The 26,247-nt window shown below is 39.9% G+C and overlaps 1 protein-coding gene across 7 annotated transcripts in view; it reads left to right on the top strand.

Moving 5' to 3' along the window:
* Nucleotides 1-26,247, top strand: part of ZMIZ1 (zinc finger MIZ-type containing 1) — a 303,291-nt gene that overhangs the window by 150,278 nt on the left and 126,766 nt on the right. For all 7 annotated transcript variants that reach the window (XM_048310656.1, XM_048310661.1, XM_048310660.1 and 4 more), the window contains 2 exons: nt 12,259-12,372; nt 25,381-25,486. In XM_048310656.1, coding sequence (XP_048166613.1) covers nt 12,259-12,372; nt 25,381-25,486 — 220 coding nt within the window. The remainder of the gene's footprint in view (nt 1-12,258; nt 12,373-25,380; nt 25,487-26,247) is intronic.

Raw genomic sequence — 26,247 nt, forward strand, 5'->3', positions numbered from 1 at the left:
CACATTGAGATTTTATCTCTGCATAGATTAAGAGATTAAAATAATAAAGGTTGAATCAGTTAATTAAAAGTGCTATTAAAAGCTCAATAAGTAAGTAAATTACTCAAATGAGTCAAAAAAATTATTGGAAAACAAAATACGTCCAACAAATGTGCTGCTGTTCAACTGAGTATACTGAAGACTATTGGTTATTTTTCAAAATCAGTGAATTTATTCTCCTGAAATTTAGAAAATTAATAAATGTATCTATTTTAATTAAATTTTAGAAGTTGATTCTGTACATAAATCAGAGGAGTTGGTGGGTTTTTTTTCCCCCCTTGCTATCAACTCACTTTATGCTCTTGGGTGGGGTTATTTCTTTTTTAGAGAATTCACTATTGACAATAATCTTCCAGTAAAGGGATGATGTGATAATTCTTTAATGTTCTTAAAATACCTTGATAAGGCAAGAACTGCATGAAAGAAAACCACCAACCCAAACTTTTCATAAGGCTGTGATATGTACCTCAAATTATGAAATGGTTCATAACACTGAAATATTTATATAGACACTCCACTTTGCCTGAGTCCTTCACTTAATCTTCTACTAAAACACATTGTGAAAGTAGATATTCTTTTTGTCAAGACATCAGGTAAGCAAGTCTAGAACAAATAAGCCTATTTTAAACAATAAAATCTGTTAACAATTTATGTAAATATTATTGTAATAATTAAACATTGTTCTAATAGTGCAGTGATATGCTAACAGAAAGAGTATGGCCACCACTTTGAGAAAATTAACTCCTTGATATGTTGAGATATTTAGGACTGAAACTTCTGACTGAATATCACGAGGGCATTAGAGAAGAAAGCTCCTGTATCATTGCAATGTCTGTTGGAATGATAGGGCTCAGCATTGTTGCTGTAGTCGCATAGAGACATCTCATGCTAGCATGGTGTAGTAGGGAGATACTAATGGAAAATGGGTTGTTCCACTTGCCAAGAAGAGCAAGTGAACTGGTTAGGCAAACTGATTTCGTAATTCTGTTGAGCTGTAATTGCAAATTTAAAGCCTTGCATGGCTGAGCATGGCCTTGGAGAAAGAGCAAACAGTTTTACCTTTGTCTTTTGACTTTTATCCTGTAAAATCAGTTTGTGAATGCTTAAGGAAAAATAATTCCAGCCCCTTTGATTATTTGGAGTCTTTGTAAACCCTCCTGTTCCCACTGCTCTCAGCTGACATAATAGCAGTCCAGGTGCTGGGGGCAAGGAAGGTACAAAGATTGGACCATCAAGAGATGGACATAAAGACATACTGCCATTAGTCTGCCCCATTTCCATTTTCAGTCAGATCTGATCACAGCCTTCAGACCCCCAAGTCACAGTTTCCTCCTGGGCAGGGGAGGGTGGGGTGGAACAGCAGGTTATGACTAAAGAAGTTTAATTTGCTGCATGTTCCCTTACTTAACATAAAGTTTTATCAAAGTATATCATAAATGTACTGCAGTTACGCAGATCTGAATGGTTTGGAGTAGGAAGATAGTGTTGCAGTTCTGATCAGCAGAGTTAAGGAATGATTCTTGTTTTAGCTCTTCTGGCTTCTATGTATAGTTCTTGAGGATCAGATGTTAAATCCATTTCTTACACTTTTGTAAAACTAATGGACAAGCCAAGGTTGCAGTATCTTTCCTTTGCTCCAGCACATGCATATAGGTGTGTAGTCATCCTCGCAAAACTCATGGTACAGGAGATCCAGACAGCAGAACAAGGCTGCTCAATTACCAGGCATTCACCTTTTCTGAAATCAGTACTGAATTACACACACACTTTATACTAAAAGTGTATGAGAGAAGCATCTATGAAAATCTGCATTAATACAGATTTTGTTCCCTTACAGCTCATAACTGAGCAGCTTGGGTTTTTTGCAGTTCAGTGATGCTCATATTTTTTATTTGTTCTTTTTCTCATTTGCTTAGCATGTGATCTTGCCCAGTATTTTCTTGATGCTAAACATCTGATAAAGAGGTGCTGGTCTTTGCTCAGTATTTACTGTTTTATTTTTAAAAAGAAGCTGCAATGGACAAAGGGGGCAAAGGTGACTCTCTGTGCTCTGTTTTTTATAAGTGGGAATGGCTAACGTGGTCCTAATCTCACTCTCAGTGTATCTAGTACCTCTCAAAATGTGAGCCTAATAAAATATTTATAAAGCCTCCGATGGAATGAGCCATATAAGTGCAAGATAATTCTATTAATTAGGGATCTCTCAATCTCACAAACACTAAATTGGGGGGGGGGGGGAATTATCTGAATACAAAATGCACAGCTTGAGCCTTTTAATTTTTTGATAAATAAAACAATCTTTGATATTGAAAGGGACTGCAGAGAATTGAACTATCTATACCCATATCCAGATAAACAAGAATCACACTCCCAAGAGACAGAAAATAGCTCAATACTCCCCTCTATCCTCATGAAAAAGACCATTTATTTTGAATATTGATTGCAGATGAGTTTTTAACATACTGAGTATGGCTGCTTATGGATAGGGCAAGATGTGTATAATCACAGTTGACTGTAAAAAAAAATAAAGATAGAGAAACCACCTATTTCAGGTTATGTCATTTTCTATGTTTTAAGTGTATTCCTGAGTGGTGTCCTGTATTTCTGTACAGGAGCTCTCTGGCAGCCAGTGGCGGGCATGCCAGGGAGAGGGAGAGTTCTGGGTGGATGGGGATCTGAAGTAGAGGTCTTTGCATAGGAGGAGGAGACAGGTTCATGATTGGGCTCACTCACAGAGCTTGCTCAGGGTTTAGAGTAAAAAAGCTTCAACCAATGTATGAAAGCAAATGGCTCCTGCTGGTTGGAGGTCTTATGGTGCTGAGTGAGCTTTCAAATTTAGGTCCAGTAGCAGTGTACCTGTGCACTGAGTAACACACAGAGACCAGCCTTGTCTCCCCTTGGTTATGCTCTGCAAGGGTGTCTGACCAGGCATCCTACTTACATTCTTAAGAGAGGTGATTCGTTTTCGTTTGGGAGCTGAAGGCCCTTTGCCCCATATGCAGGAGCACAGTAATTCTGCTCTTGAGTTGTTTTAAGTTGAAGGGCATGTCATCTCTTTCAGTTCTCTCTGCCCTTTCTCTTTCCAGGTCCCATTCTTCCCTACTCCCCTCTTCGCCCCACTTCAGCACAGTAGTGCATTTTCATTACACATAATTGCAGGCAGGTCTGGATGAGCATTAAGATGGACAAAAAACAGTCTGAATTGCCTGGCAGAATCTGCCAAAGCACATGGCCACCAAATCCCATCTCAAGGGTCAGAGTGAGATACACACCAGAGTTAGAAAATTCCATAGGCATGAAGAAGTGGGTCAGCTCCTTTGTTGCAGTGGGGATCCTGCAACACGCATATATCAAACCAGGAGTCCCGTGGAAAGGAAATATATATATGGACAGATTCTTGATAGCTGTTTCAGAGAGATGTTTACTTCTCCAGCCGCATGGCCGGAGCTCTGCCCAGGAACTGTCCCAGTCACGGGCCCAAGGGTCCTTCTGCCCGCGCAGGGAACACAAACCAACCAATGGGAACGAGGCTGAGCAGGGACAGGGAAGCCCCGTGTCTGTGCCCTCAGGGCCCCTCTCCCAGGGCTACACGGCAGGGGAGGGACCCCAACACCTCACCCGTTTTATTTTAATAAAAGGAGAATGAAAACAACTGGATAAACATAACAAGAACAGTTTCAAAACAAAACAAGCCACCCTCCTGAGTCTTTAAATGTCCAAACAGATTCTCTGGAACATCTTAGGGCTGACAGAAGGGAGACAGAATTCTCTGAGCATGCTTTGTGGGGAAACTGAGGCAGGAGAGGGTTTAACTTCTTCCCTCCCCCTTTTCATCCCCCACTCGGCATTGGAAAGGGATTTTTGGGGAAACAATTGGCAAAAGCATGGTTTTGTGAGGGAAACCATGGATGAAAAAACGGATTGGGAATACACTGGGGGTAATAGGACATAGGGTAAAAGGGAAAGGTGGGATTAGGAAAGGGAAACTGTAGGGGGGGCTTACAATGGAGATACTGTCTAACATGACTACGATTTTTTGCATATATACTGCCTTTTACAGGAACACCATCAGGCCCAGTGACCTGCGATGCTTGTAACCCTTTTCTCCCTAGTACAATATTAAATTCCACCACCTCTCCATCTCCCAAGCTTGGGATGCATTTTTCAGGGTTATTCTTTTTAATAGCAGTTCTATGCACGAATATGTCTTGCTGGTTGTCATACCTTGTTATAAAACCATAATTTTGCTTAACATTATACCATTTTACTATCCCTAAGGTCTTAGTTACTATGATCTTTTCCTTTTTCCGAGTGGCTGCTGTTTTCTGTCTCGCTGCGTCTTTGCTCTCTCCTTCGGTCGCTCCCGTGTTGGAATTGTCGGAGCTGCTCGTGCCTGCGCGCTCTTCCCGGGGTCGCGTTCGGGGCTGTGCGGGCCGGGCCGCGCCGCGCCGCTCAGTTCTCCGTGCGTCGCCTCCTCTGGTCGCAGCTTCGCTGCCGCTGCCGGGCGCTGCACCCACGTCTCGGCCGGGCCCCCGAGCGAGGACTCCCCCGCGCCCTGCTCCAGCGCGCGTCTCGGCTGGGCGCGGCTCCGTTCCACCGCCACCGCCTCCAGCCGCCGCCCGCGTGCCGCCCCTCTCGGTCGGGCGTTCACGGGGCTCGCTCCACCACGCGCTGCACGGGACCGGGCAGGCACTGCCGGGTCCCGCCGCGCCTCGCTCCGCCACCGACACTGCGGCTCGCGTGGCTCCGCCCGCACGCGGGAACTGCCTCGCTGCTGCTCTCAGAGCGCTCGGTGCACGTGGCCTGGGCCGCACGGTCCCTGCGCCAGGCTTCCCTTCGCCAGGACACAGCTGACATTGCTCAACAGTCTCGGTAACTAAATAATATTCACGAAAATATTCTTCCATCGGCATATATTTTGACTCTAGTATTAACTGTGTCCAAACGGTTTTCCAAAAGCCCTTGGTAATAATTAAATCCCAAGAAACATAGAAAAAGTTCTTAAACAACCATGCCAGGAAGTGTTTCAGTTCTTTTTGAGCTTGAATCAAGCTAAAATTTACAAATCGTTGTTCAAGAATCATTTTAAGTTTAAGATAAATGTCCATATGCGGCTCTGAGAGCCAAGAGTCTTCCCACGGTTCCTCCATAGTTTAGATATGGAATAGCAAAGCAAAACCAAGAAGAGGAATCCAAAGTTTCCAGGGTTTACTCACACAAATCAGTCGCTTAGGGATCGGGGATCGTTCTGCTCACAAATCTCCACCATTTGTTGCAGTGGGGATCCTGCAACACGCATATATCAAACCAGGAGTCCCGTGGAAAGGAAATATATATATGGACAGATTCTTGATAGCTGTTTCAGAGAGATGTTTACTTCTCCAGCCGCATGGCCGGAGCTCTGCCCAGGAACTGTCCCAGTCACGGGCCCAAGGGTCCTTCTCCCCGCGCAGGGAACACAAACCAACCAATGGGAACGAGGCTGAGCAGGGACAGGGTAGCCCCGTGTCTGTGCCCTCAGGGCCCCTCTCCCAGGGCTACACGGCAGGGGAGGGACCCCAACACTCCTTCACCAGTCATTATCAGTTTAGCACCAAAAGAATTATGATTTCTGTTCATAGTTTTGAGCATAGTTATTTTTGTATATAAATTTTGATAGCTGCTTTTTGTTATTAAATTCACAGATTTTACAATCATATGAGAATTTTAATTTCCATTGTTGTGAAGAAAGGCTTGAAAACCTGCATGCTGCAGCTGAAAATAGCAAGCAAGTCATGTGAACCTCAGAGTTGTACACAGGCATTTCAAATGCCACCACCTCTTGCCACCGCAAAATTTGTCATGTTGAATATCTGGCTCATCATTTGGAAAAGATGGGCTTGATACTGTGTTTTATATACTTCGAAATTCTGGACAAAGTAAAAAAATCTTTCTGCTGGAAAGTTTTGAGAGCACACAGATGAACCTGTTGTCTAAACTTGGCTGAAGTCTCAGGATTACCTCAAGAGTAAATATGTACAGAATACTAAAAATCCATGTTTCCTTTTGGTGCCTTTCTTTGTATGCATTGTGGGTTTTGGAGAATAATGAGGAATATTAGTAACAAAATATTTCTCTGGCTTGAAATAATCGACAGTACAGTTATTTTTTTAAAAAGAAGGGTGTTGTGAGGCAGGAGTATTTATGCTGTGAACTTAACTGTGTCATCCTCTTACACTGATGATACAGCTCCACCTTTGGGAGAAGTTTCGCGATGCGTTTAGTCCAAAGCTGCTGCTGAGAGCAGAGTCCTGGTATCTTCCCAGCCCTACCTTTTGTTTGCTGCCACTTTCTTTGAGTCACGTCTCCCTGTGAGTGATGACTGAAAGTCAGCATTTGGGAGGTTAGATCACAGTCAGAACAGCAAGTGTAGTCTGAGGCACTGAAACTGCTGGAAGTACATGTTTGGGCAAAGAAGCTCGCAGAGACAACCTACCATAAGACTCAGCATTACCAACAAAATGTATCCTAAGTCTTAGGTCAGCTTTCAGTCTAGTACTGGTATGAAAAAATGATGTAACATGTTCCCATTCCCATGGCTCCTGAAGAGCCTTCCATGGAGTGGCTCACACTGCTGCTGTCTCCCCTGCTAGTGCTAAGGTTCAAGGACCTGCCCTGCCTGCCATCCTGGAGGGCCAGTGCAGCTCAAATTGTTAGTGTAGAATGTGGCTAATTCATCGTGCAGGCAGCCATGTGTCCTCTTGTGCTGTGCAGGGGCACAGGCAGGAGAAGACAGAGGGAGGCAGGAGCCTTCCAGGACTGGCAGCATCCAGTGCTTGCATTAGCTGGCAGTGCTTGTGGAACAGCAGCCAGGGCTTTCTGTCCTGAAGGAGAGCAGCTGCCCCGTGGATTCAGTTTCCCCAACTGGTGGACCAGAATGTTTGCCAAGTGTGCAGCCTTGCCACATGGTGTGTAGGAAGGGGTTAACTTCAGAGCGAAGAAAAGGCTACCTACACCTCTCTGTGTTTTCTTTTTCTGTGCACTGAAAAGCTCCCTGTGTTGCCGGTGTTCTGTGTCGCTGATGTAAGATTCCCAGACTCGTTGATTAGTGAAGCTAGACAGTAGACAGGGTCCAAGTGGCTAACCATGTGAGAAATGCAGTGACTGTAGGCTACTGTTAATTAACCTAGAATCTAGCTACATGGCATAATGTCTGCGTGATAAGTTATATTATCTTCAGCAGTTCAATTAAATCAAGGAGTGAGACACAGAGCAGACGTAACTCAGCAAAACAAACAGACAACTTGAGTCAGCCTTCATAATTTGCTGCGACATCACGTAAATAAATGCAATAGCTTGTTTAGCATAGTTAAGCAGTTTGCTGCTCAAAAACTTATTTGCATGACATCTCATTTTGAATAGGTTAAGTTGTGGCAAATTAGGTCTCTGCCTTCAGTCTGATGTATTCCACAGAAAAGAGGAAAAAAACCCTCCACCAGAGATGTCATTTGTAAATTGAAATTCAGCATTTGTTTTCTATAGCAGCAAACTGGAACATATGGATTTCATGTTTAAATGATTCACTTTCCATACCGTTGCTGTCACGTTAGCATTTCTTGATGTGTGTGAGATAATATTAAGCCTCTGTAATTGTTCTTAATTTTGACTGATATTCTAGCATTGCTTACTAGACTGTTCTGTCAAAGGTACACAAGTGTACAAATGGGTTGCAGACTTCTATATTTAGAGGAGACAAGGCCATTGTCCTTGCCATGTTTCAATGTGGATAATTGGTTTCAGTCTCCAAACTCATATTGAATCTTGGACTGCAGGAAGTGGTTTTCACCACTTTGTTGGTGAGATGACTGAGAGTACTCACTTATGCTTTAGTATCCTTCTGAATAATAAGTTCTTTATTGTGTATGCCTATTTAACTCATAGGGGCCTAAATTCATATGTGGAATGAAGCTTATATTTTTGTGCCCATGGCAGAGTTTTTATTGTATATCAAGACTTTTTGGTCACTGATTGGAAGGGAGTAACAATTTCAAGTGGTGGCTGTATTTTGAAATGTTGCGACCAAAATTTGCCACGTATCAGCTGTTGTGTGTAACTCTCAATGTGATTGTTGTTGCCCTCTCTCCAGGCAGCTACAGAGCAGTAAACCATGAAATGGGCACACAGACAGTTGCAGTGGAATCTGATGGCCTTGGGTCCTATTGTACCTGCATCCTCTGCCTCTGTGTCCACACAAATTTGTAAAGGTGGTCTGTTCTTTATGTAATTAGAGCATTTAAGCCAGAGGTGGTCATGAGCAGCAGTAGATGTTCCCGCCTTCCCTAGAATCCAGCCCAAATGTCAGCAGTCCTCAGAAAAGGGCTTTGTTGGTATAGTTCACTCTTCTTGGACATAGTAAAATGGATAGCAAAGTCTTTTGCTGTTCTCTATTCCCTTACAGCAGCCTGTTAATTGAAGAGCTACAAAGAACAAAAGATTCCTTCCAAGATCAAATATAAATGACTCTGAGACTCAGACTCTCCCTTTAGAGCATCACCTGGTGATCCTGCAATGATATGCTCACATGCATCAAGTGTTTCTGTGATTTCTGTTCCATTCAGGCTAAAGGAATATTAGATTTGGGGTCTTATAAATGATTAGATGGAAAATTTTCTGAATTTTTTCAATTATAGAAATTGTCATGTTTCGCTAATAGTCTTCTGAAAAGCAAATGATACTGAAAGCAATCTGGTAAATAACTGCTTCATTCAGCTCATTGGCTTTGTTCATTTCTGCTTCAGATTTTATTCATACTTATCCTCTCCACTTGCTGAAAACATGATTGCTTGCAAGCATGGTGCTGTTAGGTGGCCCTTCACTAATAGCTTTGAAGATACACCAAGATGTCATAACCAGATCTGGTTCATTGTCACTTTTTTCTAAATCATCTACTAATGAGGTGGATTTTTTCCCCTTGTTTACAAGAAGCACAGTTTCAGACAAGACTCTTCAGGCACATGCCTTGCTTCTGTCAAAATGCTGCCAATAATTTCAGTTGAAGAGGATAGAGCCATGCATGGAAAATGCTTCACAACAAAGCTGATGGATGGATCTGGCATAAGCTTTGTTTTGTACTTCTGTTCTTGGATCGAAAACTGAGAACATCTCTTTAATTTCCTGTTTGATGAATACAGTAGATGTAATATTCTTCTCAGGCAAGCCTTTTGTTTTGAGGATGTCAATGACATTGGGGCTTTTTGCTCCAGGTACAGTGTTCAAGTTGTCAATAAATAAAAATCACAGTAGGCATTTGGAACATCTTCTTTATGTAACTGGGGGAAGGAGAGTTGCACCTGCCTTCGTGCTTTGGTTCATGCTGGATCTTCTCTTTGTTTCTCTCATCCTGTAAAGTACTCAAATCTACTCCACAGAGACAGAACCCACTGGTATTCTGACTTTTTCATGTGTTTTCTTTGGGGTTTTTTAGTGGGTAATGGAACTAACAGAATTGCTTATCTTGCCCAGTGAGTTTCTAAACAAGTTTTAGTTAGGTAGTTGCATTTAAGAAGTCAGGATTTCAATATCCCCTCTGTATTTAAGTGAGTTCTGATAGTGTACCTCAGGGGTCAGTCCCAATGCAGTGAAATAACTTGCTGGAGGGTTACAGAACAAACAGTTAAAACCAAGTCATTGAGGTCACCCCTGCTTTGGCACAGGCAAGTAGGAGACTTTTCTTCCATAGGAAAGCACAAGTTTAATATATGTTGAAACTTCAGGGAAAAAAATTACTGTTTTTCTGGGGTGTTATGGTAAGTAGAAATTACCCTCATGTGGTGCTAAACTGAAAATTAAGCGTATGGATAAGGGTGCACCCTTCTTTTTATCTGTTAGGCTGTGTCTGTAAAAATTGCTCTCATTCAGGTATAGTGTCTGTTTCTCAATGGGGAAATTTTGTTGTAAGCTTTAGTAGAAGATGCCAGCTTTAGTAGAAAATGTCTTGTGTAGCTGGCAAGCAGCAACACTGGTGAAAATAAATATTATGTAGCTCTTACTTAGGGCTTTTGATTAGTGGATCTCAATTCATTTCCCACAAGGAGGGAAGAGTTACTAAAAACTGTTTCACATACAGAATTGCATAGCTTTCAGTGAATTCTTCCTTATGTTGTTTCTTTGTGGAAGGGTTTTTGGTTTGGGTTATTTTTTCCCTTCTGAGAGATGTGACCTAAGTCCTATCAGTACAATAGGTATTCAGTATGGTGCAATTTGTTCACCGGCTCATGTGCCTCTCTTGCCTTCTGGAAATAGTGTATTTGATATTAGCAGAGCTTACATGTGCTGTTGTAGAGGGGTTTGAAGCAACTTCTGTTTCCCCTGCAGATCAAAGTGGCCTGTGGAAGGAGCAGTATTCACTGGGAGACTTGGTGTCGGGCAGTCACTTCTCTGGAGGTTTAAGTGAAGCACTCAAAAAAGCGTCCTTTTCCCTTTTACTTGTAAGATTCATAACCCAAACTGCTGGCTCTGTTCATGGGATTTTTTTTTTTTTTTTTACGTGAAGCCTTAAAATATGGCTTCTTACATGTACTCACTTGGATTCTTGCCTTTAATCTGTAAACACAATCGTTTGATTCCTCCAACAGTTAGACAATCAGCCAGCAAAGAGATGTAATTCTGAAATGCAGCCTAGGTAAAGCTCTCACTGGATGGTGGTGGGAGCTGTACCCATATTGGCAGAGCAGAGGTAAGAAACCTGCTTTGCACAATGCCTGCCTGCTCTTTCAAATTCTGCTATTGTTTTAAAAATCTGTGCCCTGCATGTCAGTCATCTCTTGTTAAAACAAGGCCTCTGACCAAGAGCATTCATTGAATAAGAATTATTTAATGTAACGTGATCCAAAAACTCACAGACTGGGAACTCCTGAAAACCTGGCAAGGGAGGAATTCTTTCTTTCCCCTTCATTTGTCATGATGCTAATATATGCAGCTACTCAGGCATTGAGGGGATGAAAGGAGAAAAAAAAGGTTGTGAAACGTTATAGTTCATCCAGATACTTAGAAATGAGCAGTTGCGTTTTCCCAAATTATGCAACTGATTTAAAAGTAATGATATATTTTTAAAATTATGCCCCTGAGATTTGAGCCTCCCAGATAAAACACTCATATCATTTTCATATTTTTCTCAGCAATTCTAAGAATTAGAAAACCACTACTTAAAAAACCCCAACAATTCCTAAATAGTCACTTTTCTTCTTGTTTCTGGAGTTTTCACTGAAACACCTACCATCACCAGAACTGGAGAATTTACTAGCAGTATTACTGATGAAAATTGAATTCCTTCTTTCCTGTGCTGTCCCTCTGCTCCTGCTAAAATGTTGGAATACTTCAGCAATGTAGACAGTGAGGGATGACAGTGTGAACAATAGTATTAGATAAGTTTACTAACTGCCTCTAAAATCAGGACTTCTGGTTGTTCAGTAAAAAGACAGAAATTAATGTGATAGTCAGAAAAAATCCATTGCCCATGCAAATTTCATAACAGAACCAGATTTTTTTCCCTCTCAAATCCTGCCACCCTCTTCAGGAGAGCTAGGGTTCCACTCTGAAATGTCTGCATGCCTTCTGTGCATGTGAAAACATTTTCAGTTAAGAAATAACCCTCCATTTTTCATGATCCTGAAGCTAATGACCCTAATTGCTCATGATGATATGTCACGAGCAACAGAAACCAAAGCTCCTAGAAAGGATCAATATAGTGAGTGTGCTTCTCCCTGTCACTGGCATTTTCTGACTCTGTCATGTTTGCCTCATTGGCCAGCAGCAAAGATTGAAATCTTGATTATTGGAAGGTGCTGTGCTGGCATGTCACAACAGTAGGGCATAAGCACACATCAAAGACATTGAACCTAACACTAAAATTTCCCATAGCTGGGGCTCAGATAGTTTTGATTTCCAAGTAGAATCCATTATGATTTGCAGGTGGGAGAGGTGCTGCTGTGGAGGAAGGAGTTTGGGAAGCTCTGGTATTTCAGCTACAGTTTGCCTCTAACTAATGAAGTCAAGTCAGTAAACTGTGTAAGTGTTAATAAGAATGAAGTAGGATTTTCTGCATTCACTGTGCAATTTAAAGCCTTGCTTTTGAATTACATGCTGTTCCTAGAGCCAGACTTTGCAATAATGTGGTGTAGAAAGGAACATGTCAGCCTTTGTGTATGTTATTTACCATGCTGCTTTGCCTTCCCTTTCCAGCACTTACAGAACCCAGCAAACTTCCATAATGCAGCAACAGAGCTCCTGGACTGGTGTGGAGATCCCAGAGCCTTCCAGAGACCATTTGAGCAGAGCCTGATGGGTTGTTTGACGGTACGTCCATCCTACTGTGACTGTGGCTCCTGTTGTGTTTTGTACTGTGTTCACTCTCTTGTGGCCAAGGGAACTTGATTTTCAGAATCTGCATTTTGAGGGAATTTTGTCATTTTACCTTAAATATATGAAGCCAGATCCTAAGACCTGTTTATTTGACTCCATTGCTTAACAGGAAGCAAAATGCAATAACAAGAAGTTAGAGCATAAGAGGGCTAAACATTTTTAGTTAGATGACTTAAAAATGCACAGGCTAGGTTATTTGTTATGCTCATACAGTATTATTTCATGGTTTGAAATTGTAAAGTGAGTCGTGTTCTTACAGAGTAATGAACTTTCCAGGCATTTGTTTTCCTTTGGAATTTTTGGTAGGGCTGAAGGACTACTTGCATTTTATTCTAAGTATGCTGTGCTTTCAGCTAAACAGTGTTTCTGACATACCTGTTCAGCTGACTTTCTTACATGTATTGACTGCAGGTCTAATCCTGACATACTAATTCCAACAGTTCCATTGATTTCAGTGCTTTTCTTTCCATTCACTTTCTATTAAGACCACTGTAGTTCCTAAAGCAACTTCATTAATAATGCATTAAAACACATATTTGTGTGTGCGTTTTTTGTTTTGAAAATTTTATTTCCCATACCCCCAGCAGCAGCAGTCCAAATTGTTATGTGGAGTCAAGACTTTAGACGAATTAAATTGTCACTGAGCAGGAGGATTTAAAAGCCTCACTGCAATTTGCCAAGCAAGTTGATATAAATAAATAGTCACAAAAGAAACAGAAATTCTGAAATGACTGATGAAGAGACTGTCATTGTATTTGTTGGGGGGCAGAAGTACATGGATTATTTTCATGCACTGTGTAGCTGGTATATATAAAGCAGACATTAAGACTGAGACTTAGTTGCCAGAAATCCAAATGTTAAGGAATGGCTCCATCTTAGTGTGCTGCAGTGTATAGCATCCCTCAGATTTGTATGTCAAAAAGTTAGAATAAATCCAAGGATGATAGGAGGTGCATAGCATTTTTCCAATCAGAGAAAAAAATAAAATAAAGCAAGTTAAAAATGTTTAAGTCCAGAGATAGAATATTTAACAATACTGTTTAAAGTAAAAGCTATCTGTAACATCGATTATGAGAAAATGCACATAATGTCAAAGGTGACCATAACTATATTTTATGTATACTTTTTAAAAACTTTCCTAGCATTTGGGAAAGGACACATTCACCTCAAGTATAATTGGGCAGTCTGTGCACTGTATTTCTCTGCAGCCCCTTGCTAGAACATTGTCAGTCTGACCTGTGACTTCCTTGCTGTTTAAATCTTCTCTTTCTATATGAGCAGATATTCAGCCCTGCCCAACTGGAGGGTCAGAATAAGGTCTGACTGCCAGTGATTCACTCTTCACAGAGTGTACAGAAAGTGGGCAGGAAATGCTCCATGAAAACTAGTGAGGTAAAACACAATACGTGGTTTTCAGTGTATTGAAATGAAAATACAGTTTTTCTTCTGACAAGGATGAAAGAAAAAAAAATCTTAATGTTAATATTTGAGCCATTTGTACTGCTTTGCTTCATACTACTTCTCCCTGGAATCTGAACAGGGTGGCATGTCCCCCTTTCCCAAGCTTGTTGTGGGAGAGAACTATCTGCAGTGTAGGACTGACTGGCAGCAGCATCTTTATCACATGTTGTAATCTCATTATATTCCTGACAAGGAAATAACACAGGAACTTAAGTTGGCTTGTTCTATGTTTGATAAATACACAGGATTTGCAGAATGCATATAAACTGCAGTGAATATGTTTCTTGTTCTTAATTTTAAAATCCCTCTAAGAAAGATATTCTTTAATTTCTTCCTGTGTACATCCCTCTTCCTCTTCCTGCTTCCCATTAAAGAGAGACTTAACTACATGGTTGTATCCCAAGAGGTTTGTACTTCCTGTATCTTCTTAATACATTAGCAGTACAGTGGGCAAGGTATCCTTTTTAAATTTTTTTTTCTCCTTATAGATATTCTTTCTATCTGAGCTTGCTCATGCATAATTTCTTTCAAATTAATATTTTCTGATTCATAATTTAACAAAGGTGGATTTTGAGGCTTGTCATTCACTTACAGGAAAAGGGGTTTATCTTAGTTTCATTTAACAAACACGATAGAACTTCAGGCTGTTTTCAGAGAAATTATTCAGAAAGTTGCAAATAAGTGAAAGGTAGCTGAAATACTGGAATATCATGAGTAAATTTAACATCAGTTTGCTTAGCTGCATGTTCTGTACTATCAGGAGCCTATTTTTTTTAATGCTGACAAGGTTTACCAGTGTCCTTCTTTGTGAGGATTATGCTAAAAGAAAAATGAAAAATCAGTATGAAAGTCGGTTCAACCACTGAAACAGGATTATTGTTTTATTTTGCCAGCCTTTAAAATGACCTTCAAAATCAAATTCCCTTAAAACTTCTGTATTTTTGGATGTACTTTTTAAAGCAAGTAATCTTTACCATCATTACTGCATTCGAGCTGTGTGGTTCTTAAAGGCATTTAATTCAGAAATTCTACAAATACTAAAAAATGCTTGCTCATAAAGCTTCCCCTCTGTAGTGTTGAGAATGATTTTTTTATTTTTATGACATTCTGTTCTGTTAACTCGCTGACCAGGGAAAAAGTGGTATGCTAAACTGTTCTGGAACCATCAAGGGATATGAAATGATCACGTCCTAAGAGTGGATAACATGATATATACTAACCCAAATTGAAACATATTAGGATGTCATGAATGCAGAGGAGCAGGCTCTCTCAGGAATGTGCAAACCATTCATTCACACACTGCAAAACTGAAATGCATCAGATGTAATGACAGAGCATCAAAACAGATCTGTTGTGTTATGAATAGCCAGTTTAATAGATTATCACAGATAGGCATAACATAGGTACAATGCATAGGTACAACAGATTCTTTATGTTATTTAAGTCTTATGTGTAGTCTTTTGCAAAAATTAACCAATTAGATTTAATCCTATTAATAAAGGACAAATATGCTCAGTCTTGAGCTTTAATTTAAGAAGTGGTTCTTAGAAGTAGTTCTGTTTACCTGACACACCGTCTTTGTGTCGGGACTGTCAGTAATGCCTGGTTCACTTTATAACCACTTGGATGGTTTTATTCCTGCTGCCCATCTTGGATGCAGAAGAATGATCTTAGAAATATTCTGCTTGGGCAATAGCAGAAGAGCTTCCAGCTTCATTTATGGATTTGCTGGTTTTGATAATAATGTATAGAATGTATGTATGGAATAGCATATAGAATAGGCTGTTGTAGAGGGTTTTCTTAAATTGTAATGCTAGCACTTAGAGAAATCTTGGTGACTTGAAAATTTCATGAGTTTGCTAGACAGCATGTGTTGAACAGCAACATGTGTAGTACGTGTCTAGTATTTGTCTTTCCTTGGTGATTTTTCTTTTAGAATAATCTGTGCACAATATACATACTGGCTATTTGCAGTAGATAATTTTTCCGTATCAGCAGTACTTTATAATCCTGGAGTTACCTTTGCTACTGTGGGCTCCATTGTATACAATGTAATAGGAATGATGTTCTTATCTCAAGAAGAAGCTCAGGATTTGATACAACAGCTAAATTTTGCCAGAGGTACCTAAAAGGTATGTTAAGTTCATTTCAGTAGTTAAATACTTAGCATTTGTTAAGTAGGATCTTTTAAATGATTACTCATTTAGAGGTGAAATAATTTCTTTTTGTGATAAAGAAATTAGGCTAATGCTGTCCAGGCCTATGAATAAAACAGGGTATTTCTGTGCAGTGCACACTGTCGAAGAGGCAAGGATACATAGGTAAACCCTTGGCTTGTGCTATAAATAGAAAATATTTTTTCATTAACTAAGCCCCAAAAGCTGTGCCTCTTCTGACCAAAATGCAAAGCAGTGCAATGTTGTTATGTTCAAACAGTTCTGACAGACACTAATTCTAGAGCTAAAATTTTTGTGCTTACCCATTACAGAAAATCACCTAAGTGAGCGGGTAATAAAATTTGTAAAGAATACACATTTCAACAGATAAATAATAAGTTAGGAATAAAGGGGTAAGCTTTGAATCTTTTTTGTTTCTTGCAAGCTACAGGTTGTGGGAAGGTTCCCTTAAACAGCTTTTATGGAACTCATGCAAGCAAATTATGGTCTTTCTCAGAGACAATAAGATCTCTCCTAACTTGCCAAGAAAAGCTAGGTGTTATTTTTCAACAGTAGTTATTTTCAAATCACATAGACAGTCTGTAGGCCAGAAACTGAATTATAATTGAAATCATTGATTCTATAAATTATCGAAATGGCAATGAATATGGTGTTCTTTTGTATATAATACTACTTCTTCCATAATGTTATGGGGAGCTGATGAAAACAGCCTCCACTTTCCACAAAACAGACATAGCTGTGTTTTTCCTAAGATTGAAAAAATTTCTTACTCTAGCAGTAGATTATATTATGGCAAGGCTGATAGTCTTGATAAATTTAAGAATATAAATCTCTAAAAATGTACTGTAAATGGCATTACCTTACAGTCTCCTGAAAGAAACAGCTTCAGTTACCACACAGCAGTTAAAAAAAAAATAACCCTAGTTTGGCCAAATCAGATATCAGTCCAAGCAAAGAAATCAAAGAACTTGAATCACTCCCAGGTTAACTTTTCTCCTAATCATTTCCCAATCCATGTGGATACTAAAAGTCATGTTTAACAGTAATGTTTAGCAAAAAGTTACACAGTAATTCAATTATATCTCTGTGTATGGGAGACAAAAGCAAAATACTGTTCAAAAGCTTTTCAGGAAAGAATGCTTCAGAGTAGACTGCAATCCAAATTACTTTCAGTCAGCATTTGGCCCAGGTTGTTTCATTCATGTCTGCCTCTTCTCAGGCCCAGTGTAGTCTCATCCCATGGGTCTGCTCTTGCCAAGCAGTTTAACATGTAAATTATCTTATTGAAGGCTTTGGGTAACGTTTGTGTTGGTGCTGCAGCAAAAATGGAAATGAGGAGACAGCTGAGAGCAAAACGGACAGATTTACAGACTTGTCTTCAGCAAAGGACCGTAAAGACACTGCCTTGTTCTCTTGCTGTGCTTCAGCTTTACAAGGCACCGAGTTTATCATTCTTTAGGGCTCTTCAGTGTGTCTAATAAAGAGATAAAAGGGTGAGAGAAGCAAAGCTGTGTGCAGTTACTCTGTAGCTGTACCTAGGTGCTTCGTCTAAGAAACTAGAATCCAGCACTACAATGGTTTTGGACAGTAGGAGGAGTTTAGGTAAGTGGGGTGTGCTCACCTGGGCTGACTCCTGGTCAAAGCCCTGAATGTAAGAGAGCTTCTCTAGTGAAAGCTGTGGTTTTTAACCACCATGGCTGGGATCTGGGTCTCTCTTTGCATCTAAAAGATTCAAAGACTTCCTATCCCAGATTTTCCACAAAAAAACCATCCTGAAACAGTCACTGAAATAGTAATTAAAAATGTCTTTCCCTCCCCTTCCCCCCAAATCTTAATGTTCTAGATTTTCCTCTCCAAATAGGGGGACTGCCTCAGTCATCAGATGTGGGAAACTTACCTGTGTTTGTGAAAGAAATATTTCTTTTTAAATTAAAACAAGCAAACAAGCAAAGCTGTAGTCTTAGCTGTACTTCATCTAAAGGTTATGGATTTCATTTAAATCTTTTGTGCTGCTTGTAGTTCTTACTACATCTCTGTACTGCTGATGAGAGCTGCCGAAATAACAAGCATCAATGATAAACTGATGGAAGTATCTGCTATATGTTCATGTTTTAATGATACTGATACAATAGTACAATAATCTTTTGAATTGCATTTCTCTTCAGAAAATCCTGGATTTGAGACTTGAGATTATTTTAGATCATTTTAAGGAGAAAAAAACCCTAATTGCTCTCATTTTCCTAATACAGGAATCTATTTTAGCTTGTGTGATATGTTTTGAAGAACATAATTGGTTCCTAAAAGACATACATGTTAAAAAAGAAAAAATAGAAGAATGGCATGTCTGAATTATGGGAGGTTTCCATAATGGGATGCCTCAGACTGCAAATGCAGCTGCTGCTGCATTGACTTCATGCTTGCCTGGATTCATTCGGTTTAATGCAGAAAAGTACACACATAATCAAAAATCAACCTGTGACATTCCAAAAATCAGATTTCTAGTCAGATTAGAGTTTGAATGTAATTAATTATATGAAAGAGTTAGTTCAGCATATTTATACCCAGAAAGTGGGAGGTTGCAGCTGCCAGTGAGACCCCTAGAATTGTTACATTTACTCTTTGTATCCAAGACTTCCAGAGCACAAAGTTCACGTGTAAGAAATTCTGCTCCCATCATCCTCTCCACGCATCTGTTGAACACACAGCTTTGTGTTTGCAGAGCAGCACAACACTCCAGGGCTGTGTACGTGCTGTACTGCCAGGGTACAGCCAGCAGGCACAGAACACTCTGCTTCAGAGCAGCTCAGAGTGCTACCAAATAACTCACTATTACTGCATGTCCTTTCACTTCATGGTCTCCTAAAGCCCTTTTTACCTAAACTTTGTTAGTCTAGTGATGATCTTTAGTTCAAAATTAAGGTCAATGGAACAGATCATTGCAGAAATTATAACATTATTTAAAACTCTTTGAGATGCGTTGCTCTCCAAAGTAAAGTACTTTCGGAATTCCCTTGTCACTTTCTTCATATGAGAGGTGTATGTTTCATCCAAATCACTGTTCAAGGTGTGCCAGAACTCAGGTGACAATAGTATTGCGGTGACCCAATGATCAGCTGGTTTAATTAAAGCACAATCCCTGCCTCTTTTTCTCTGGGAAAATTTTCAGTGGAGAGGGTTGAGTATAGTGACCTTCTCTTCAACGTTTATGCTAGTTAGGGACATGCAGAGAGGAAGAGGATGTAAAGGAGGAGATACCCTTACTCTGCATGATTTACATCACTGTTGCAGGAAGCATCAAGAAGTACGTGGCATGCATACTGGTTTGTTTTACTTTGAAAATATGGCCCTTATAGAGTGGGAAATACATTTTAAGAAAACTCTAGTTTGAATACAAGGGTTCTGTAAAGTCTCTTACATTTGCAGAACCTACTTAATGTCTGTTTTCAAGCATCAAAAGCAAGAAACTACTTAATGATATATATAACTTCCCTGACTTGCTTTGATTGTCTCTATTGTTGAAGCAGCCCTTCTGCAACTGAAGTGTAAGAGTCTCATCAGATCAGGACTTCAGATCACAGATTTCTTCCTCCTTTTCCTACCCTTTTTTTTTTTTTTTCTGTTTGAGGCAGATCACTATTCATGTTGCAAAATTCCTCAATTTGCTTCCTGTTTATCTGATCTTTGTGTGTTACTGAGGGGGAAAAATTACCATCTACATTGCTGAATTCTAATTACAAAATTTCTGCTGTAGTCTTCAAACTGCATTCAGATAATTTCAAGTATGCACAAGTGGCTGAACATGGAGCCGTCTGAACTAGCAATCAGCTGGCATTTTTAGTTCTGAGCTACCAGCAAATTGAATTGGTAAAATTCATTCTGATGCCAGCAGGGGGGGATGCTCTTGACTGCTGCTAGTTAAGAGTTTCATTGAAAGTGCAACATAATGGGAAGGGAGTTGAGAAATAAGCAGTCATGTAGCTCTCTTGATTAACAAGGCTGTTAGGTTGAGAGCTACATTGTTCCAGTACTTCGTGGGGTGATGACAAGCAGGGCAGCGAGTGACGCTCCGCGGTGAAGCTCCCTAGCCTTGCAAAAGGAGGAGGGAAGGGAGGAAAAAGTATTGCAGGTAAATTCAGCAAAGAAAATATGCTGGTAGCCAAATTTGTCTGCTTTTCATGTAATTAAAACCTCACTCCCATCATTTTCTGCTCACTGTCAATGACCCTGAGAGTTCAGACATCTGGAATTCTGCAGAGCCGAGTCACAGACAGTGAATGCGTTGTCTCCTTTATGAAGGCTGTTCATCTGAATTATTCAGGTTAAAGATTTCAGAGGTTTGGAGTGATCAGATTTTCTTACTGGCAGGTGATGTTATAATAATGTTTGTTTGCAGATAGTGTATATGTTAATTTAAAAATGGCTTGAAATAGTTAGTGCCATATCTAAATTTAAATAAAAGCGAGGTGTTGCCAGTGTGTGTAGGAAATAGGCTAGCTTTTGTAAAGTCTAGCTGTCTGAAATGTTATTGCAAAATAACATAGAGAAATGCTAAGTGTTGAACCTTGGGCTGGCCAAGCACCTCTCTCACCCATGATAAAGGATGATGATCTCAATTTATGATTGTGGTACTGGCAACTATGTCTGTTTGGGGTTTTTTTAAGCGCATTACTTTTCAATGGAACTTTATGTTATGTATGGTTAGGTCAAGTAAGATAGGTTCTTACAGCATTGCAGAATGAAATCATGGTTGAACATGTGGTGCCAGCTACATGTCTAAATTTTTGCTCATGTGCTAGATTTGAATTTGCAGTTAGGGAAAGAGTACGTTTGCAAATGGTATCATAATCACTTAGTCATAACATTTAATGGATTATCGAAATTGTTTCCTTGATCCCATCTGATCCACACTGGTACCTGAATAAGACTGAAATCAGAGGAAGTTTCAAATGTGGTAGAATTCCTGGGACAGGGTTCAGACGCAGCTGGATGGCTTCAGTCAGCAGCAGGTGTCTGGAATCACTGAGGTGTGGCCTGGGACAGACCTAAGGGACCATGCTGTCTATTCTTTTTCTCCAAAATGGGATGTGATACAGATAAAGTCTGGTCTGCTATAAATCCCCTTACCCTCCAAAATCCAGAGAATGATAGGTAGCTCTTTCCAGTGCCTGATGATCTTTAATACCTCAAACATTTTCCCAGTGAGTCACATATACACTGAGAAGATGAATGTCTGTTCCTGATTGTCTCTTTAGGCATTTAATTTTTCTGTCTGATCTGTAGTATTTCGTGTGTCTTTGGTCTCATTTTTGCAACATTTCTCCAGGTTATAAAGATAATTTTAAACTCTTACTGTGTCCTGTTAAGTGTTTGCAGACTCTTCTGCCTGCAAAACCACCTAGAGGTTTTGCAGTTTACTCTGTCACTGGCCAAGTCAGGACTATATACATAGAAATTACCTGTAACAAGCACAAGTTATGATTTGACAAAGGACTAGTAATTAATAATCTGAGTAAAATTTATACTGCTGTCATCTGGGCTATGTTCCTTTGTAACAATAGTGTTACATAAGGCAATGTCAAAAGACGGATTAGAGTTAGCATATGGTAACTTGTCAAAGAAGGAAATTGCACAGTGCTGATGGATTCATGATGATGTTCTGTATTGCCCCCCTAGCACTTCTTTAATACTTCGTTTTGTTGTCTATCTGGATACCTGTACTTTCTGAGAGTCACCTTAAAACCAGATTTGATGTATCGCCAAGCTCTCTGTCCTGAATGAATCTCTGAAGATAATCATTAGCAGTTACACTGTTTGTCTAGGCAAGTTCCTTTGAGGCACTCAAAGGTAAATTTCATCAGGGTCTGCTGACGTGTGTATATTAAACTTACCAAATGTCTTGTATCTAGTTCTTTGTGTTTTGTGGATCATGCTCCTATGACACATTTGTTATCTTGTTTCTGGGAATTCTCAGTGTCTCTTTAAAAAGCTGGGGGGTCCCTTGCATACAGAGGAAAGCTTGACAAGTACCAAGTGAGCGATGGCAGACTGGAGTTGTAGACAACCTGAAACAGGGCCTTGGGAGGCAGGTGTGATCTGTTCCATTGACCTTAATTTTGAAATAAAAGTAGGTCTTTAACCTGTCACAGTTGAAAGAAAAACTTTAGGTACAGTCAATGCAAAAAATTGTAAGACTTGTTAAAAAATTCAGACAACATGCAAGCTGGCACCATGTGTTCAACCATGAGTTCATTCTGCAATGCTGTAAGCGCTTATCTTAGTTGACCTAACCATTCCTTGTAAAGGAAATAGATGTCTACTGCCCTGTTCATGTCAACCAAGCTGAGGCAGAAGGGACCAGAGAAAGCCCTCTTGAGCACAGGTCCACCAGTTTGTTTAATGGACCCTCTGTCTGCATTTAGTGGAGTGCATACAAGAACACTTTAGTTGGAAAATTACTCTTGGCAAAACAGAAATTTTATTAGAAATATCTGCTTTCTATTAAGTTTCTGTGTGTTTTGTTGCTCTTTTGAGAGGAAGAAGGGGCTTTTTGTGCAGTTTGTCAGTGGAAGCACTTTCTTTCAAAGATTATAATTTTTAAATTTTTTTTGCTAAAGCAGATATGCAATTTGTTTTCCCTCACACTTTGCATGAAGAAGTAAGTGCTAGTTTGACTGGCTGACTTCTGCTCGCTCTCAAATTCAGATTTTGCCTGCTCATGCTCAGTCCTCTTGTGGTGTTTGCTGGGGCACTGCTCAACCACTCCAAGGTGGGTGCTCCCAGGCCGTGCTGTGGCCATCGGGTGTGGTCAGCCTTGGGCTGCACACTGCCACCTGGAAAGCTCTGCTGTGCACCCCTCTCAGCTTCATGGCACTACTTCCTCTGGCAGGGGAAATTAAGAAAAGGAAACTGATGCGAAGTGGGAGTGTACAAAGTTAGGCGTCAGCCTGTGGTTGGGATTGCACTGACCAAGGCTTTGTGCTCTATTCAGTTAAGACAGTGCAAGCAGAACTTGGCTTTTGTGGGTTTTCCAATTCTCTCTGTTTCCTGAATTACTTTGTAGAATTTGTCTATAATTAGCAAGATGTCAGTTGAGAGTAGTGATTTGGCCTCTGGCTAGGAGGGTCTCAGGATCTGTAGCTTTATGTTTTAAAACGAATCAAGCATATAAGCAGCCAATGCATTTCCTGAGTTTCTGTGTGCTCACTAACGAGCAGGTGTATCTGCCTTCATTCCTGTCCAGTTTCAAAATAAATGGTTTAATGATTATGTGCTTTTTCAAAACAGAAAATGAGAGGGCCCTTTCTCCATTGTTCTACCGACTTCATTTGCACTCTGCAATGTGTTCCCCTGTAATGGTGCAATAGATGATGGCTAAAGGAGTTTAAATAATGTTTGTTCGTTAATAAGACATTGTTCTCAGGAACGTTTTGCAAGGTGGTGCTTTGGGTGTTTTAGAAGAGCTTTTTGTCTGTTTTGTTCCCATCCCTCCCCTAATATCTACTTCAGGGTGGCTGAAATACAGTGATAGTGGAAGTAGAAAAGGGGAACAGATTTCAAAGTATGTAAGTGTATTCCAGATCTCATGGCAGCCCACCAGTCTTCACTCCTGTTGCTAATTTAGCATGAAACATGACATATCATGTTCTGCTCTTGTTTTTCTGTTTTTGAATGGTTTTGTGGGTTGGCTTTTTATTATTACTTTGTTGTTGTTGTTATTTATTTTATTTTTTCTTATTTTTGCAAGTTTGGACCCAGAGTTTTAGCCAGGATGTTAACAACTGGACTTCTAAATGTAAAGGATTAAAGGCTGATCTACCAAGTTGGAAATGTTTCTTTGTTTATCAAAAATAATTACATTATTTCTTTTACTTTATTCCTTTTTACTTTTCTATCTAAAAGCTGTAATTGTAAAGAAATGTGATAAAACAGTTGGTGTGTATTACTGTACTGATTATCCTCAATTTTCCTTTCTTTTCCCTGAAGCTCTCTTCTCAGTTTTGAGGTCAGAAGGGTTAAATTTAGGGAGGGAACACTCCCACTTGATAAAGTCTTATGAATCTGTAATTTTTATGTTAGTAGGAGCAACAGAGCAGAACATCTGCCTGGGAACTTCATTCATGTTAATTCTTTTTTAAGAAATAAATTTGGTTCTTAATTGTTAATAGGAAAAGTGGGTATTTTGGAAGAAAGTTCAGACTAATATTTGTAAGTTATCACATATGTTAGTTCTTCACTCTGTTTTATACTGTTGCTTTTTGCAGTCCTGGACACAGATAATTGCAGTGTCATTCATTAAGAAAGAGGCTTTCAGATGAAGAAAGGAATGGGAAAAGGATATTTTCTTGTATTGTTAGCTATTAAAGATAGAGACTTTCTTTTGCTTCAGGGAATGGTGTTCTGTTTCTTGTGCAGTTCCTTCACCGTTGTTTTAATGCAAAGAAGTAATGGCACTGTTAAGAATAATCTGTTTTATCTGTGTCTCTGAGTCTGAAGTCATCATGTGCCACTAGAAGGCAATAGAAAAGCTGTGCTCTGTATAACTTTAGCATCATTTGGCAGAATGACTGTGGTACTGTGTTTGTACTATGCAGATTTTAAAGAGGATACGTTCTTGGCTGATGGCTGAGTTGCTGGCTTGGAGAAACATTTGACTGCTTCTCATCCTTAACTCCAGTCTTCAAAATTTGCCTGGTTTTGCTGGTTCTTCTAGATCAGTCAACAACAACAACAGTCTTTCCCTAATTTAATGTTTGGCAAATGCTTCTTGCACAGGCCTATTTATTCTAAAACTGCAGTAAATGTGCTTCCCAATAGAGTATTGTTGAAATGCAGCAACTGTGACACTGAGCACAATGTAGGACAACCCTGCCCAGCAGTGTGGAGCGGGCATTTTAACCTAAAGGACCTGGGCACGGCCCTTGGGAATGGGGCCAGGAACTGTACAACAGAGAGAGACTGAGGATTTCTCATCCTCACATCTCAAGTACAGTAAGGTGTATTCTATACAGTCTTTACAAACATTGCTCTTGCATTATTTCTTCTGGCTTTGTCTCTCCAATTTTCATGGAACTACCAGGCCCTTCTTCTGACGAGTGGTCAAATAACCAGATCACCAGAATACTCCTGTGTTCAGTTTGCTGTGCTTGTGTTGGAAACTGCTGGGGAGAACTGCCTCTTACCATGTTTGTATTGTGCTCTTGCAGCAGATTCAGATTTCTAACATTAGTGCTGATAAGCAGGTTAATGTCACTTTGTAAAGAGCTCAAGTAACCCCTAATGAAGCTTTCTCTCTTTCCCTCTGCAGGTGGTTAGTCGAGTGGCAGCTCAGCAAGGATTTGACTTGGATCTTGGATACAGGCTACTGGCAGTATGTGCAGCCAACAGGGACAAATTCACTCCAAAATCAGCTGGTAGGAAAAGCTTTTTTTTGATGTGTTGTTGATCTTGGATGATCATATTCTGAAAGAAATGCTACCTGTGACTGTCTTGCAGTATTTAAAAAAACAAAACCAAAAGCAAACATGTATTTGGTGGTTATAGTTCTGTTACTTTTAGCATTTCAGTGGCATGCTCTTCTGAGGATACATGACTTTGGAAATTTATATTTTCACCGACTAGTGCTGTTTGTTGCCCTATTTGATCTCATGGATGAAATGCTGCTTCCAGAAGCACAGATGTTTAGTAATTTCATGGTGGGAATGAACATACTCAGACCCCTCTGACTTGGTAAACCATTGATTTTCTGTCATGTGTCAACCTCTAAATCTTTCACATTCATTCTGCACTCCCTGGTATATCTATTGCAAAACTTGTATTCTGTGACTTCATATGTCTGTGAAAATAAGTACCATGGTTTCTTGTACATATAGCATTAGAATTTGGAGTCAAGAGTAGGTAGTAACTCTACTGCTGTAGTATGAAGTAGGCATTTTTCCAGTATTTTACAGCAATAATCTTTTACAGGGCTCTGATCAAGTAGCAATATTTGATCATGATGTATTGCCATTGCTCCTCTAGAGAAGTAGAAAATGCACTTAAGGGTCTTTCTGCTTCTCACATGTTCGATTTAACTGGAGCCGTTAATTCTGGTTCTCCTTTTCTTAGCTGATGAATGTCAACATAATGTGCACTGGCTTGGAAAACAGGAAGATAATTGTTCTATTCCAGACTG

Source organism: Corvus hawaiiensis, chromosome 8, assembly GCF_020740725.1.
Source record: "Corvus hawaiiensis isolate bCorHaw1 chromosome 8, bCorHaw1.pri.cur, whole genome shotgun sequence".
Taxonomy (NCBI): Eukaryota; Metazoa; Chordata; class Aves; order Passeriformes; family Corvidae; genus Corvus; species Corvus hawaiiensis.